The sequence below is a fragment of the Corapipo altera genome, unplaced genomic scaffold, assembly GCF_003945725.1.
Source record: "Corapipo altera isolate COAL_440 unplaced genomic scaffold, ASM394572v1 227, whole genome shotgun sequence".
NCBI lineage: Eukaryota > Metazoa > Chordata > Aves > Passeriformes > Pipridae > Corapipo > Corapipo altera.
The window spans coordinates 142365-158903 of record NW_020885104.1 but is presented as its reverse complement, the minus strand read 5'-3'; the positions used below and the strand labels follow the sequence as shown (position 1 = coordinate 158903).

Genomic DNA, 16539 nt, shown 5'->3' with positions numbered 1-16539 from the left:
GTGTCACCCAACGCCGGGGGTGCCCCGGCACCGCCCGCACCGGCAAAGGCCGCCTGGGAAGAGGAGAAAGAGGAGGAAGAGGAGCAGCCAGAGCTGCTCCACTTATCACAGAATCCTAGAATCCCTGAGGTTGGAAAAGAGCTCTGGGATCATCGAGTCCAACTTGTGACCGATTCCCACCTTGTCACCCAGACCAGAGCACTGAGTGCCACCTCCAGTCATTCCCTGGATACTTCCCCCACCACCCCCCTGGGCAGCCCCTTCCAATGCCTGACCACCCTTTCCAGAAAGAAATTCCTCCTGATGTCCATCTCATGAAGCCATCTCGTGTGTTCACGGGAGGTTGGGACACTGGCACAGGTTGCCCAGAGAAGCTGTGGCAGCCCCTGGACCCCTGGCAGCATCCAAGGCTAGGCTGGATGGGGCTTGGAGCAACCTGGGATGATGGAAGGTGTTCCTGCCCATGGCAGGGGGTGGGACTGGATGGGCTTTCAAGATCCCTTCCAACCCAAACCATTCCATGATTCCATGACTCTGGAGAGCCCCATGGCACCAGGACACAGCTCTCAATTCACTCTGGCACTCAGCAGTGACAAGGACCACGGTGACATCACACACACCCTCCAATGTTTATTCCAAGACACCAGTTACAGCTCCAGAGAGAGGCCACAAAATTCCATCCTGATCAGGCAACAATGAGGCAAAACACCAGGAAAACTCTCCTTCCACACCACAACCCCCCACTGGGCACTTGGAAAACAGCTCCCACCGCCTCCAGTGACCTGAAAAACCACCAGCCACGGGTGTCCTCCCCTGGCCCAGGTACCGCTGAGACTCCCACGGGGATCTGTCCTGGGTGGGAATGTCCTGGAAAACCACAGGATTGGGCTTGGATCCCCTGGACCCCAGCAAGGAGGGAGCCACCATCTTCATATTCCCAGAGCCAGAGTCCCCACTGATTCAGCATTTCCCTCTCCTGGGTCTCTCTGGGGACCATTGGGTGTCCAGGGGTGAGGGACCCTCCACAGAAATCCCTGCCCAAAACAGTCACTGAGGTAGGAACAACCCCGACTCCCTGCAGGCAGCAGGAGCTCTGGCTCAGGAATCACCTCCAGAGGCTTAGGAATCAATTCCAGAAGCTTGGGAATCCCCTCCTGGAGGGTTCCAGGATGCAGTGAGTCCCGGAGCCAGGACACGACATGCAGGAGGTAGCAGGAATGCGGCAGGAGATGTGGGGAGGGGGTTGCAGCCACGCAGCTTCCCAATTCATCCTGCTGGGAAAACTGCTGGAGAACCACCAGCATCTGGCTCCAAACACCAAAACTCAGCACCCAGAGGGGCAGGTCGGGGGTTCCAACAAGGCAAAGCAGGCTGGTCTCCACATGGGAAGCAGCCAGAGTGGGATGAAGAGCTTGGAAAGTCTCTCCTGGCACTGACATCACTTGGGATGAGGGGCTCCAGCAGGAATCCAGTGAGGACTGACATGCTCCCGTGGCTCCTGGGGTGTCACAGCCCCTGTGCTGGGGCTCCCTAAACCCCCCCCCTTCCGGAGCCATTCCCAGCAAAGCCCCCTCAGGACTCAGCTCCCCCTCCATGGCACATCCACTCCCACTGGGATCCACACAGCAGCTCTGGAGCCCTCAGGTGAACAGTGGCTGCTCCCGCTGGGATTTCGTGGTCTCCACCACGAGGGTCTGTCCATCAGGCCAGTCTGGAATGGGTGGGAGTTGGGATGTGGCCGGCAAAGCCCAGGAGTAGGCCATCCCGGGTGTTTCCCAGGTCAGTAGAAATGTTTCCGGCTCTGCTCCTGCCACTTGTTGTAGACAATGATGCCGATGACGATGGCGAAGACGAGGGCCACCAGCGAGAAGAACACGATGAGGAACAGGGCCAGGCCACTCATGGGCTCCAGAGGTGCTTCCACTGGGAGAGGAGGGAGGGAAAACCCCATGAGACCTCAGAGAGCCCCAAAACTAGCAGAGATTTCCCCGCTCCAGACGTTTTCACCATCCCACACCCCTAGGGGTTCAGCTCCCCACAGCTTTTGGGCCCTGAGACCCTGGGGCAAACCAGGAACTCATGGCAGAATTTCAGGATGGGACATGACCCACCTCCCTCCCACCCCAGACTGGCAGATGGACCCTCACGGTGGGGACCCCTAAAATCAAAGTTCCTTTTTCCTCCCCAGCTCCAAGTGTCCCCAAATCCCTCCTCGTCCCACCTTCCCCACCGTGAAGCCAGAGGTTCTCACTCACTTCCAGGCAGTTTCAGGTTGTCCACAACAGGCAGGAACACCTCCCTGTCCCGCTTTTCCTCCTCCGGCGTTCGCTCCACTGTGAGCTGGTACAGCTTCAGTGAGATGATGTCATGGTTGTCTGGAAGGAAAGGGAAAACTGAGGTGTCCTGAGGGGTCACCCATTCCCAAAGCCCTGGCCAGGGGCTGGAATGCCATGGAAAACTCACAGAAGGGAAAGTTCCTCAAAGCAGGGAAAGCTCCCCAGAGCAGGGAAAGCTCCCCAAAGAATGGAAAGGCCCTCAAATGCTTCCATAAGGCCCTGCAGCTCCCCAGATCTGCCATAGCCTTTAGGGAATCCTACCTGGACTCCCCTGGCAGTACCTGACAGGTCCCCGGTGACCGAGGACGTCCCAAAGTAGTACCCTCGGGGCAGGTGCACGCCCGGCACATCGATGCAGTCCCTCCACTCATGCTTCCCATCGATGTCGATCAATACCTGTGGGACAAACACCTCCCTGAGCCCCATGGGGACCCTCCTGGGTAATCCCCCCAGGGGGGTGATGCCTTCAAATCTATATCCTATAAGTTTTGGTGTAGCTTATTGATGCCTTCGAACAAGAATTCTACAAACACTGTTTTTACGTTCTTTGTTAAGAATTTCAACAGATGAGGGATTTTAATGAGGAGGAGAGTTCTCTATCTGTAAAAATGTGCTGAGAAAGACACATAACACTTGATATAAGCAGTCGAAGCTATTTAGAAGCCTTGAAACCCTTCCAGAAGGCTGATACTGTGCCAAAGGAGACAAGGAAGTGGAAGACCAAGGGTCTTTGAGACCTCCGACTCAAATTCAGGAGGCGTGTCAGGGGTGGAGCAAAGATGGTACTATGAGAGGGATGGTTTTGGAAGTGGGTGTAACAGTATTAGGTAATGCTTGAAATTATTAATCAGGTAACTAAATAATAAATTAACTAAATTAACTAAATAATAAACAAAATAAATAACTAAATAAAAGCAAGAGGCTTTGGTAACTGCATGCATGCTTTGGAAGAAATTAGATTCTTGTAAAATTAATATATTAATATATCAATGTAATAATATATAAATATTACATATATTTGGCATAATAAAAGGAAATGCTACCTTCTAAAACTCACAAATTGAGTTTTGGGGGGTTTATTTAAGTGCTGGTTTTAGGCATCATGGGCAGCACTCACCGTGAGCCTCCTCTTGACGTAGCGGATGACCAGGAAGGTGTCGTGGGGCAAGTTCCTCACCATGGCCGTGCAGCCCCCCAGCTCCGTGGGGCGTCCATCCCGGTCGTGGTCGTAGGTCAGGGAGCCATTGTTCACCATGGCTGAGATGTAGGGGAACACCCGCTGCCAGGGGGACAGGGAGTGAGTTTGGGGTCTGACAAGGGAGTCTGGACCCCGGAGCATCTCCAAAGGCAAGAGTCGCAGCAGCCCCCTGGACCTGAACTTGTTCAACCCCAAGGATCTGCTCCACAAGACATCAGGACTACGCTGCTCCATCCCTGACCCCGAACTCCACCTCAACCATCTGCCTCAACATGATTCCACTCCACCCCTGACCCCAAATTCCTTCACTCCCCAAGAATCTGCCTCAACAGTCATCAGCATGGTCCTGCTCCACCCCTGACCCCGAACTCCACCCCAATCAAATTCCTTCATCCCAAATAACCTTCTCCACACAACACCATCACAACCCTGCTCCATCCCTAACGCCAAACTCCTCCATCCCAAATAATCTGCTCAACAAGACACCAACATGACCCTGCTCCATCCCTAGCCCCAAACTCCTTCACTCCCAAAAAATCTGCTCCACAAGACACCACCATGACACACCCACTCCATCCCCAAGGCTCAGCCTCAGCTCCCAGAGATCCTGGATGGAGCACACATTCCATGCAGTCCCTCCCGGCTCCCACAGGGATTCCTGGAGCCCTTGGGAGGGAATTCCTCGCCCTGGAACCCTGAGGAGCAGGAGCCAGTACCTGGTTTCCTGGGCTGTACCTCCTCTTCTGAGCCTGCCCTCCGGAATGAGCGCAAAGCAAGAGAGAGCACAGAGCAACACGGTCACAGGGCAGAGTCCAGCAGGGCCCTGCATCCCGGGAAACCTCCTCCTGGAGCACCTCCTGCCTTCCCAGGACTGGGAGCATGGGGGGGGGTGGGAATGTCAGTGCCAAATCCCGGGATATACGGCATGGAAGCGACGCCAGGGGGCAAGATGGAGTCACAAGACCACGGATGGAGTCGCTCCTTGAACCCCCGCAGCCCCATAGGGAATCCCAACCAAGCTTCCCTCGGAATAAAATCCTTTTTTTTGTCCTTGCAAAAGCGGGAATGAGCAGCTCGGAACCCACAGAAACAGTTTTTCTTGGTGCTTGACCCCCTTCTGGCTCCTGCTCTATGTCACCCACATTCCACTAGTTATTCCCTCTAACTAAGACCTGTTGCGTGCCACTTTATCCCATAAAAGCAGAGCTGCCACTCTGCAAATCCAAAGATACATCCAACACTTGGCTAATCCAGCAGCTTGGAAAGGCTTTTCCCAGCACAAAGTCCATCCCTGCCTCGGAGCCAGTGGGTTTGGGGATTGTGATAAAAGCTGAGAGTTACTCAAGGTCATAAAATATCAGTATTGGGTTAGAGTATCACCTGGTTTTTAGGGGGAATTGGAAATGAGAAAAGACTCAACTTTGGGTTTGGAGGGATGGAAGTTTCCAGCAACAGGTTGCCCAGAGAAGCTGTGGATGCTCCTGGATTCCTGGAAGTGTCCAAGGTCAGGTTGGACAGGGCTTGGAGCAACCTGGGCTAAAGGAAGGTGTCCCTGCCCATGGCAGGGGTGGCACTAGATGGGCTTTAAGGTCCCTTCCAACCCAAACCATTCCAGGATTCCATGATTCTATAACAGGGTGGGAATAGTCCAGGTTTATCCACCTCTGCACTTACTTTTTCATGGGAATGACACCACTAAACCCCAAACAACATCAGGAACACGAGGCCCTTTAGACCTTTCCAAGAGGCACCTGAGAGTAGGGAAAGGCTCCTCAGCCCTTACTCAAGGTTCACTCAGCCCCTACTCTGGGTGCAGCCCCCAACAGCAGAATTCCCAGCACAAACACAGCTCCATCAACTCAGCTCTTCCTGCCCTAAAATCCCTTCTTCTGGGAAAAAGCTTCCCACAAAACCACCCCCAGCTTTTCCCATGTTCCCTCACCAGGAACTAAATCCAACCCTGTAGAAAAGCAGAGGAGGGAGGAAGAGCAGGAGCTGAGTTGAATTTATGATGCCAAAGAAAAGCTGTGTCCATAACCTTGGTGTAACCCATCCCATTCCTCCCTCTCTGCTCACCTCCTGCTGTTTCTCCTCGTTTGGATAAGTGTCCACAAACACTCCCAGGCCAAGGAAGTTATCCTTGCTTCCAAACACAGGTCCTAGGAGGAAGGAGAGACCTTGGGATGAGGCTGGGAAGGCCAGGCAGGGTTTGTTCCTTATCGTCATGCAATGGTTTGGCTTGGACAAGACCCTAAGAACCATCCAGTCCCACCCCTGCCACGGTCAGGGATCTTTTCCATGAAACCAGATTGCTCCAAGGCCCATCCAAGGTGTGCCCTGATCCCTTCCCATGGGATTTTACCCGGCTGCATTCTGTCCTTGGTGTACCAGATGGCAAAGCCATCCCCGTTCAGGTTCTTCTTGCCTTGTCCATGGATTTTGAAGTGCACCTGCATCTCCCAATCCCGCAGGTAACAGGGCTGTAAAAGAGGGAAAAAATGGGAATTTAGGGGGTGTCTCCTGCCAACAGTGAGGGGACAACAGGAACTGTTCATGCCATTCCCTGCCCATCTCAACACTCCACATGCCCTCATTCCCCGTTTCTCCCACCAAAATCCATCATTCCCTATTCCTTCACCAATATCCATCATTCCGTCATTTCGATGTCCGCTGTGTCCCGGCCCTCTCACCCAGTCCTCCCCACTCCATCCCCGAGTCCCCCTAGTCCCGGACCCTCTCCTGTCCCAATCTCAGTCCTCTCCTCTCTGATCCCATAACGTGTCACTCCCAATCCCGGCCCCCTCCTGTCTCGATCTCGACCCTCTCCCCTAGCCCTCAACACCCCATCCCTGAGTCCCCCCGGTCCCGACCCTCTCCCCTACCTCCCTCCCCCCCCATCCCGGTGCCCCCGCGGCGCCCCTCGCTCACCACGCGGTTCCACACGGCTCCTTGCTTGCTCTGCACATCAGGGGTGAGGCGGATGAACTGGGTCATGACCATAGCGTTGCCCAGCAGGTCCCACAGCCCCGAGCTGGCCGAGCCCACACCTGCGGGCCCACACGCATCGTCGGTACCGGAGCACCGGCACCGTGCACCACTCACCACCCGCCCGCCCTCTCACCCTGGTAGGGCTTGGACAGCGAGTGCTCGCGCTTGAGATGCTCCTCGGTCTGCTCGGCCCGGACCCGGCCGAGCCCCAAGGCCAGCAGGGCCAGCAAGGCCATCCCGGCCCGCCACCGTCCCACCGCCGCCATCTTCCCTCCGCCGCCCCTCCCCGCGCACCGATTGGCTGCCCCGAGCCAATGCGCCCGCCCGCTGGGGCGTTCAGCGAGGATGGTTGGTGGAAAGGGCTGTCTGTCAGTTGGAGGGCGGGAGGCGCGCGGGCAGTGGTGGGTAATGTAGTTCTGGGCGCCTGAGATCGGGAGGTAATGTGGGACCTACAGCCCCGGGTCCCAGTGCTCCCCCCCGCCCCCCCGGTCCTAATCCTCCTCTAGCCCCAGAACCTTGTGCCACTTCCCTCCAGGTCCCTGTGCCCCCACTCTAGAGGTCCTAGTGCCCTCCCATGTGCTATTCTCCCACCAGCTCCTTGTGACCCCTGGCTCTAGTGCCACCCCATCTCGAGTCCTAATGCACCCCGCCCCTCCAGGTCCTAGTGCCCACTGCAGCTTCTAGTGCCACCCTTCTCCCGCCTTCGGGGGCGTGGTTTGAGCGAAAACGTCATTCCAGGGGCGTGACCCAGCACGTGCCGTGAGTGGGGCGTGGTCAGTCGTGTGGCTCCCCGAGCAGGGGCGTGGCGTATTGGTGACGTCATCGGGGCGTGACCGAGAGTTACTCCACGAGAGGGCGTGGTCTTGTGTGGGACGTCTCAACCGAGGCGTGTCCCTCTAGCGATTCCCCGAGGGGGCGTGTCTCTGTTCGTGACGCCACAGCGGGGGCTTATCCCCGCATCTTTCCTCCCTCAGGGTACGTGACGGGAGTCGCTGCTGCCCGGGGAGAGTGTCGCGCTGCGTGACGTCACCATTGGGGCGTATCCCTATAATTGACCCGCAGGGGCGTGTCCATGTGCATGGCGTCACGAACGGGGCGTGTAGCTGTGTGATCTCCTATGGGGGCGTGTCCTTTTGCACTACGCCGTAAAATGGGCGTGGTCTTCCTATTTGCTCCCCATGGGGCGTGTCGATAGTCCCGCCCCCTATGATGTCATCGCGCCGTGTCCGCCCCCTGCTCGCGCCGGTGCCGCCAGTGTCCAACATGGCGGGCGGCAGCGGCTGCGGGAGCCCTGCCGGGGGCGGCCCCGGGAGCTCCGGTCCCTCCGCGGGGGCCCCGCTGCCCACGGGGTTCCTCCTGCCGCCGGTCCTCCTTCTCCTCCTCCTGCCGCAGCCCGCCCTCGCCACACCCGCTCTCGACACCGTAGTGCTGGGGCTGCGGCTGGAAGGCAGCACGAAGCCTCCCGAGCCCGTGGCCGGGGTGGCTCCGGGGCCCATCCGGCTCACGGAGGGCAGCGAGGCCCTGCTCCGGCTCTACGGGCTGGGGTTGGGCCCGGGAGCCGCGGAGCGTGTGGCCTTCGCCGAGCTGAGGCCGGATGCCATCCCCGCCGTGAACGAGACGTGCGGGGAGCGGTCGCAGGACCTGCTGGTGCGGCCCGGCCCCACCGAGCCCCGCGACACCTCGGCGCTGCTGTGGCTGCGGGTGCTGCCCCTGCGCAAGGACGAGAAGGCCAAGGCCTATGTGCTGTGCTCGCAGCGCCGGCCTGACCAGCCCTGGCTGCCGCACCAGGGGCCCGATGGGCAGGTAGTGGTCCTGGAAGAGAAGAAGTCCCTGCTGCCGCTGTGGCTGCAGGTGATTCTCATCGCCGCGTTGCTGGGGCTGTCCGGGATGTTCAGCGGGCTGAACCTGGGGCTGATGGCACTCGACCCCATTGAGCTCCGCATCCTGCAGAACTGTGGCTCGGAGAAGGAGCGGCGCTATGCCCGCAGGATCAGCCCCATACGGAAGAAAGGAAACTACCTGCTCTGTTCGCTGCTGTTGGGCAACGTGTTGGTCAACACGACCCTCACCATCCTTCTGGATGACCTGACTGGCTCCGGCGTAGGCGCCGTGGTGGCCTCGACCGTGGGGATTGTGATCCTCGGGGAGATTGTTCCCCAGGCGTTGTGCTCCCGGCACGGGCTGGCTGTGGGTGCCAAGACCATTCTGGTGACCAAGTTTTTCATGCTGCTCACGCTGCCCCTGTCCTACCCCATCAGCAGACTGCTGGACTGCATCCTGGGCCAAGAGATCAGCACCGTTTACAACCGGGAGAGGTTCCTGGAGATGCTGAAGGTGACGGAGTCTTTCAATGATCTGGTCAAGGAGGAACTGAACATGATCCAGGGTGCGCTGGAGCTGCGCACCAAGACGGTGGAGGACGTGATGACCCCGTTGCCCAACTGCTTTATGATCAGCAGCGATGCCGTCCTGGACTTCAACACTATGTCCGAGATTATGCAGAGCGGGTACACCCGGATCCCCGTCTACGAGGGCGACAGGGCAAACATCATGGACATCCTCTACGTGCAGGACCTGGCCTTCGTGGACCCCGATGACTGCACTGCCCTCAAGACCATCACCAAGTTTTACAACCACCCTGTGCACGTTGTGTTCCATGACACCAAGCTCGATGCCATGCTGGAGGAGTTCAAAAAAGGTAGAGGGGTCGCTGGTTCCTGCCAGCTGGAGGCAGAATTTCAGGGAGTTTTGCCCTCCCTGGGGTTCCTCATGGTTGGAGTGGTTGTGATCCTGAGGGATTGAGGCCACCTGGGGATGGACAGGGGGTCACCAAACCCGGTGTTGCCTCCAGGAGTGCTTTGGGAGTGTTTCCTTGCTCCTTGTTTTTAATTATCAGCCCTGGAGGCCTTTGGGAATTCTCTCAGCTCCCTGGTTTGGGCTTGGCTACCTCTTCCACACTCTTCCCTGACTCTGGGAATGGTGAAAGCTCCTATCCCTGCTCTGCTTCTCACTCACAATGTCAGGGCACCAAAAAGTGGGAGCAGCAGGAGGAGGAATGGGATGAACCCACCAGGCTGGGAAATCGCTCAGCTCCCTGGTTTTGGGCTTGGCTTCCTGTTCCAGGTTGTGATCCTGAGGGGATGAGGCTCCTGGGGGGTTACCAAACCCTGGTGACCACCCACCTTTCCAGGGGTTTGGAGCTTTGTGGTGCCTCCAGGAATGCTTTGGGAGCGTTTCCTTGTTTTTGATTATCAGCCCTGAAAGCTTTTGGATAACGGCTGGGGAATCACTCTGGTCCCTGATTTTGGGCTTGGCTCCCTCTTCCAGGCTCTTCCTGACACTTGGGAATGGTGAAGGTTGCTCTGTCCTGGCTCCTATCCCTGCTCTTCCTCCCACTCATGGCATCAGGGCACCAAAAAGTGGGATTGGGAGGATGAGTGGGATGTGAGCTCGCTGTGGGATGAACCCACCAGGCACAGCAAAGCTCCCAGGAAGGATTTGCCCTCCCCAGGCCTTTCCAGCCCAGGCAGGGACCTCCTTCCTGCCCAGCTCCTGCATGGGGCCAGGATGGAGGGAAGATCCCAGCTCTGGAGCAGCGGTGCTGGGTGATCCTGCACCATCCCAGGCCATCCATGACCCCACACACTCTCCAGCTCCTGTTACACTTTCCAGAGCACCAGGAGCAGATCCAGGAGATTTGCAGGACATTCCCGGGAGATCATGCACGGATTTGGGGATCCTAATCCCTCCTGGAGCCTGGGTGAGGCTTTGGGAGCTGGGACATCCAAGCCTGGCTCTCCAGGGCTGTCCCACCCCACTCCAGCTCCAAAAAGCAGGACATGGGAGCAGAGTTGCTGCCGGATCTGGAGTTATCCCCGCTCCTGGCAGCAGCTTTCCCTCGTTGGATCCTGATTAAGGGATTTAACCACGTTCCTTCCGGGCTCAAAGCCGCCCATAACACCCAGGGCTCTTATTTTTCCACTGCCGGGTCAGGAGAAGGGAATTTGTGGGGCTGGTTTGGAGCTGAGCCCCACACATTCCTCATGGATGCAGCTCCATGGTGAGAATCTGCCTCATCCCCCTGGATCAGGCACAAGAGATGCATCCAGAGGGAATAATTAACTAGTTGAGCTAATTGTGGGGCTTGGCAGCCAAAACTCTCCCTGTTGTCACAGTCACTGGCCTTGGGGTGACAGTTTCCACATCCATGTCTGGCCTCTTCCCAACTTTCTCCTCTTGGTGTGAGGCTTTTAAGTGGGGAACTTGCCTATGGAGACAGGCTGGGTGAGCTGGGAATGTCCAGCCTGGAGAAGAGAAGGCTCCAGGGGGACCTTAGAGCCCCTTCCAGAGTCTAAAGGGGCTCCAAGACCTGGAGAGGGACTTTGAGTAAGGGATGGAGGGACAGGACAAAGGAGGAATTTAGGTGGGATATTGGGAAGGAATTCTTCCCTGTGAGGGCGGGGAGGGGCTGGGATGGAATTCCTGAAGAAGCTGTGGCTGCCCATCCCTGGAAGTGTCCAAGGCCAGGTTGGACAGGGCTTGGAGCAACCTGGGAGAGTGGAAGGTGTCCCCGCCCATGGCACTGGATGGCCTTTAAGTTCCCTCCCAACCATTCCAGGATTCCAAGAACATCCCATGGGGAGCTCCCTGTTCCTGTGGGGAGCCCTAAAGGGGGTCCCAGTATCCATCACTCTCTGGTGATGCCCATCCAGATGCCCTTTGCCTGTGGGTTTGGGCTCCCCGGGCTGTGTTTGCTGTGCTGGGGCTGCTCCCTGTCCTGCTCATCCCCCTCCCTGCTCCCTAGGGAGCAGCTCCTGACTCACCTGGGCCGGCCCCAGTCCCGTCACCTGTCCCCAGCATGCCCCACCCAGGCGTCAAACAGAGCCATAAAGGGGGTTTAATGACCCAAACAACAATTTTTGGGCATTCCCACCCCTTCAGGCACCACCTTTTTCCAGCTTTGGAAGGAGCGTGGCCAGAGGGGGAGAAAAAGGTGATCTGTGTGGTGCCCATCCCTAAAATTCCCTTTTCCCCGAGTGATGAGGGGCCTGTAGCTCTAAAATTAAGTAGTGGAGAGAGTCAGGAAGGGCAGGTTTGGAATAATGCCAGAGCAGGACACAAGTGGGACACCCCGTGTAGGCCTTGAGAAGGTAAAAGTGCTTTTATTTTGGGATGCACTGAGGTCAGGGAGGGAATGTTGCCCTCTCCAAGCCCCAGTTTCCCCAGGATAAGGATACCAGTTTTCCACGTGGAAGTGGAAACATCCTAGGAATTTTTTCTGCTGGTTTTGTGGGATTTTGGGACAAAGCAGGAGAAACTCCATTCCACAGAGCAGCTGGGGCAGGATGATGTACTTTCAGTGGTTAGGATTTAGCTGGAATCCTGCTGGAATGGGATGAGGGGAGCCCTAAATCCAGGACTGGAAGGTTTTCCTGCCTGGAAGGACATTACTGCTGCTGGCCAGGGCCCTTGGCTCTGTTCCCTGGGGTGTTTTGGCTCTGGGATCAGGTGGACACCAGGTGTCCAGAGTGTTTCCTCTGGGATAGGATCAGCTTGGAAGAGCTGCCAAAGAATTTGGGAAAGGAATTCTGGGTGAAACACAATTCCTGGTGGCCGTGGTGGTGCTGAAGTGGTTGCTCTTGTCTCATCCCATCCCCTGGGATGCCCTTGGCCAATCCCACATCCCAAGGCAGCTCCCAGGTACTTCAGCTTGGAGGGTGCCTCAGTCCCAGCCTTAATCACCATCCTGGGTTTAATTAGTGTCATTACCCTGGGAGCCAAGCCCGGCCCAAGGGCTTGTTTAGATTTCAACTGGTTTAGGTTTTAACTGGTCTATTGTTAGATTTGAACTGGTTTAATGTTTAGGTTTTAATTGGTTTATTGTTAGATTTGAACTGGTTTATTGCTCTGGGGAGGGAAGGGCCGGGCCCAGGGACATCCCAGGGTGTTGAGGTGTCTCCCATTCCAACATCTCTGTCTATCCATAGGGAAATCCCACCTGGCCATTGTGCAGAAGGTGAACAACGAGGGGGAGGGGGATCCCTTCTACGAGGTGCTGGGGCTGGTGACCCTGGAGGATGTGATCGAGGAGATCATCAAGTCCGAGATCCTGGATGAGTCTGACACCTACAGTAGGTATTGGGGCTCCCCCCGTTCCCATCATCCTGTCCTTCCATGGGGAGATCCTGTCCCCCCATAGGCTGCTCCTGTTCCCCCATGGGCTGTTCCCACCCACTCTGGACCGATCCTCCCTCCACCCCGTGCCAGGGGTCCTGCCATTCCCCCCAGAGCTGACTCCTGCCCCCCACAGTCGACAACCGCAGCCGGAAGCGTGTGACCAACCAGAAGAACAGGAGGGACTTCTCGGCCTTCAAGGACCCTGTCAGCGAGCAAAAGGTCAAGGTATCCCCTCAGCTCCTCTTGGCTGCCCACAGGTTCCTCCTGACTGGTGAGTTCTGGGAAGGGGGAGCTCCCTGTGACTCAGGGAAACCCGGGATGGGCTCGGTGTGTCCCCGTGTCCCCCATGCCAGCTCTGGCCCTGGAGACTCCAAGGAGTTGCTCCAACCATCTCATGGGGAAATGATGGGTCTTGTCCTGCTTTCCTTTGCTCTGTTTCCCCCCCCCCCCCCCCAAATGGGAAGGGATGAGGTTTGGGAATGCCAGACCTGCCTCTGACAGGGCCCTGTCCCCCTGGGATGATCTGGGTGGGGACCTCTGGGATGATCCTGTTCCCAGGGCTGGGGATGGCTTTGTTGGGGACCTCCAGGATGATCCTATTCCCAAAGCTGGGGACCTCTGGGGGTGGGGGGCAACTCCAGGATGATCCTGTTCCCAAGGGAATGCCCTTGCTGGGGACCTGGAGCTGGATCCGTGGGTTCTCCCGGAGGGAGCTGTTGCTGGAGCCCATTCCATCCCAGGCACCATCCCAAGGGATGGGGAGGTTGTACCTGGCCCTGGAAGGACAAAAACCGTGTGTGACCCCTTTTCCCTCTCCCAGAGGTGCCACTTTTCAGCCCTACCCTCATGTCGGAGAAGATCCTGCTGCGGCTCCTTGGATATTCTGACGTCATCCAGGAGCTTAAGTTCAATGAGGAGGACAAGAAATCCCCCCAGCACTACCTGTACTGCAAGAACAAGCCTGCTGACTACTTCATCCTCATCCTGCAGGTTTGGAGGGTTCCTGAGGGCCTCCATTCCACTGGGAATGCTGTGGGGAGGGGAGGGGTCTCATTCCTTAAGGATGTGGATTATGGAATGTCTCCGCCTGGCAGGGCAAGGTGGAGGTGGAGGCTGGCAAGGAGTGCATGAAGTTTGAGGCGGGACCGTTTACCTACTACGGGGTGATGGCCCTCAGCCCCCCTCCTGGATCTGGTGAGAAGCCCCTGATCCCTCGGGATACTCCCTGGGATAGGGCTGCAGGTGGGAGATGCTGGAGGCTCCGAGCCCCATTGGTGCCCCTTGGGTTGAGCAGCGTGTCCTCAGGGACACCTGGGCTGAATCCCACTGCCCCAGCTTCGGGGTCCTTGAGCAGCCACACGGGGAGCCTCATGGATGAGATGGCTCCTGCACCACCTTGGGATGTCCTAGGATGGGTGTCCTGACCCCTTGGGTCTCCTACACCCCCTTGGGATGCCCTGAGACAGCTGTGGGATGCCCTGGGATGTGTGTCCTGGCCCCTTGTGACTGGGCTGAGCTCCCAGCCCGCTCCCCAGCGCTCCATAGTCCCCTCCCAGTTCCGGGGGCTCTGGGGTCTCACCTCACCCCTCTGATCCCCCAGAATTCCGGTCCCCATCCCGTGGAAGCGGCCTGGCCCGCTCGGCCTCCCTGAGCAACCACGAGCGCTCCGAGTCCATCTCGTCGGCCGTGAGCAGCAGCACCAACCAGCTCAGCGGGACTGGGAACCAGTACGTGGCTGATTTCAGCCTCCGGGCACTGACCGACCTCCAGTTCGTCAAGGTGGGCACAGAACGGTGGGGATGGGGACAGGATCAGGAGGAATGGGGACACAGGAACACTGGGGACAGGGAAGCACTGAGAAGGGGAACAGGGAAACACCAGGAATCCCTCCGTCATCCCTGTTTTTCCCTGGCCCAGATCACACGCCAGGAGTACCTGAACGGCCTCACGGCCTCCCGCATGGACAGTTGTCCCCAGTCCCCTGACAGCAACAACTCCCCCAGACCGGGCCCCGACAATCCGGAGAGACCAGAGCCTTCGGCCCCCGCAGATGAGACCACGAGCCTCCTGAACGACAGGAACTGCCAGGGCCGCCGGAGCAACCACAGTTCCACGGAGAACAACAACGTCTGACCCCGGCCAGCGCCGGCGCGCTCCGGAGGGCCCGGGGCGTGCCCGGTGCAGGGACCCCCATCCCGGCAGGAATTGGCTGCCACTGGAATATGAGCCAGGAGAAGTGACAACAGCACAGTGAAGAATGGAGGAGCTGGAATTTGCTGCTGTTTCCAGGCTGGCTCATTTTTATGGGATTGATTGGAGCAGCGGCGGAGGCGGCACCAAAGGCACCGCCAGCACCACCCACACAGCTCAGGGACATTGGGGTCTTGTTTGCCACAGTAGGACCCTGGGGATGGATGTTCCTGCCCTTTGGGATCCTCGGAATGGACATCCTGGCCCTTCAAGACCCTTGGGATGGATGGGCTGGTCCTTTGGGATCCTTGGGATGGATGTCCTGGCCCTTTCAGATCCACAGGATGGGTGTCCTGACTCTTTGGGACCCCCAGGATGGACATCCCACCCCCTCAGGGCTCTTGTGCTACATTGGGACCCATGGGATGGATGTTCCCCAGCCTGGGATGGGGGTCCTGGGCCCTCGGCTCTCCTACACCACGTTGGGACCCTGGGATGGGCATCCCAGCTCTTTGGGATCCCCTGGGATGGGAATCCCGGCCCCTCAGGGCTCCTACACCAGCCTGGGATGGGGGTCCCAATCCTACACCATTTTGGGGGGTCCCAGGATGGAAATCTCAGCCCCTCGGGGTCTCCTACACCACTGTGGTACTCCCAGGATGGGCATCCCAGATCCCTGAGGACTTCTACACCCTCCTGGGATGGGGGTCCTGAGCCCTTGGGATTCCTACACCACACTGGGACCCCCAAGATGGAGGTCCCAGCCCCTCAGGCCCCTCCCGGATGGGGGTCCCTGCCCCTCTGGGGTGTTTTTGGTGTCAGGGACCCCCTGGTTGTGCTGCAGCCTCTCCCCCTCCCCATTCCCAACCCCCTTTCCTGCTGGCCGGGGACATGGGGATGGGCGTGGAGCCCCCTGGGACCCCTCCACCACAAGCAGTCTGGAGTCCCCCTCGGGGGGTTTCGGTGCCTTCCCCCCACCATAGGGGGTCTCAGGGTCTTGGGGAAGGGGGTCAGGGGTCGGTATGGGGGCGGGAGGGAGAGGCACCAGGATCCCAATTTTGTGGGTTTTTTTGGGGTGACACAGCGCTAGTGACCAAAGTTGTACAGGCAGGAGGGGTCATGTGTCTCCCAAGGCACCGGGGGACGCCCAAAGCCATCGGGACCCCTCTTCCTCTGGGTTTATTCCTAGTTTTGGGAAAGGGGGAGACCCCCCCCTAAGAAAAGCACAAGTTCCCTGATTTGAACTCTGTAAGTTATTGGGAGAAGGTTAATTAATTATTTTTGTTAATCATGTCTTGACGATCAGTTCCTAGAGGTCCTTCTGCGGGGACATTTTTAGAGAGAATAATAATAATTAATAATAATAATGATAATTAATAATAATAAGCCAGGACAAAAAAAACCCTTTTTTTTATTAAATCTTCCTCTATGCAAACCCCTAACCCCTCCCCTGGGAATTCCTATTTATTGTTCAGGTTTGATTTGTATGTTTGGGGAGGGTAGGGCCCAGAGGGGAGAGAGGGGAGAGGGCAGGGTCTACCCCTCTCCAATCCCCCCCCCCCCCTTCCTGGTTGTGAAACAACCGTGGGATTTTATCTCCTGGGGGTTTTTTGAGGGATTTTTTGCCAGATGTGTAATAAAAGTCTATAT

General features: G+C 57.6%; 2 protein-coding genes across 3 annotated transcripts; one reads left to right on the top strand and one right to left on the bottom strand.

The window, feature by feature from the left end:
• Window positions 1-610: 610 nt before the first annotated feature.
• LMAN2L (lectin, mannose binding 2 like) lies at window positions 611-6814 on the bottom strand. 2 transcript variants are annotated; one of them, XM_027669781.1, is made up of 9 exons: window positions 6656-6814; window positions 6463-6581; window positions 5897-6014; window positions 5611-5693; window positions 4251-4283; window positions 3454-3615; window positions 2618-2732; window positions 2256-2375; window positions 611-1923 (listed from the first exon to the last, which is right to left on the bottom strand). In XM_027669781.1, exons 1-9 carry the CDS (start codon window positions 6786-6788, stop codon window positions 1781-1783), a joined length of 1026 nt encoding a protein of 341 aa, XP_027525582.1. In that variant the 5' UTR covers window positions 6789-6814; the 3' UTR covers window positions 611-1780. The 2 variants fall into 2 exon arrangements, with proteins under 2 accessions (XP_027525582.1, XP_027525583.1); XM_027669782.1 differs by lacking the exon at window positions 4251-4283 and having other exon boundaries at window positions 6656-6812.
• Window positions 6815-7777: 963 nt separating this feature from the next.
• On the top strand, window positions 7778-16282 carry CNNM4 (cyclin and CBS domain divalent metal cation transport mediator 4). Its single transcript, XM_027669780.1, has 7 exons — window positions 7778-9220; window positions 12510-12653; window positions 12833-12970; window positions 13520-13689; window positions 13794-13893; window positions 14300-14478; window positions 14617-16282. Exons 1-7 carry the CDS (start codon window positions 7786-7788, stop codon window positions 14830-14832), a joined length of 2382 nt encoding a protein of 793 aa, XP_027525581.1. The 5' UTR covers window positions 7778-7785; the 3' UTR covers window positions 14833-16282.
• The last annotated feature ends 257 nt before the right edge of the window (window positions 16283-16539 follow it).

Coding starts and splice junctions, on each gene's coding strand:
- LMAN2L (XM_027669781.1), bottom strand. CDS start 6,788: ATGGCGGCGGTGGGACGGTGGCGGGCCGGGATGGCCTTGCTGGCCCTG. Junction 3,616..4,250: donor GGTACAGCCCAGGAAACCAG/GTACTGGCTCCT, acceptor TCCCCCTGGCAG/CGGGTGTTCCCCTACATCTC. Junction 2,733..3,453: donor ACGTCAAGAGGAGGCTCACG/GTGAGTGCTGCC, acceptor TTTGTCCCACAG/GTATTGATCGACATCGATGG.
- CNNM4 (XM_027669780.1), top strand. CDS start 7,786: ATGGCGGGCGGCAGCGGCTGCGGGAGCCCTGCCGGGGGCGGCCCCGGG. Junction 12,654..12,832: donor GGATGAGTCTGACACCTACA/GTAGGTATTGGG, acceptor TGCCCCCCACAG/TCGACAACCGCAGCCGGAAG. Junction 14,479..14,616: donor CCGACCTCCAGTTCGTCAAG/GTGGGCACAGAA, acceptor TCCCTGGCCCAG/ATCACACGCCAGGAGTACCT.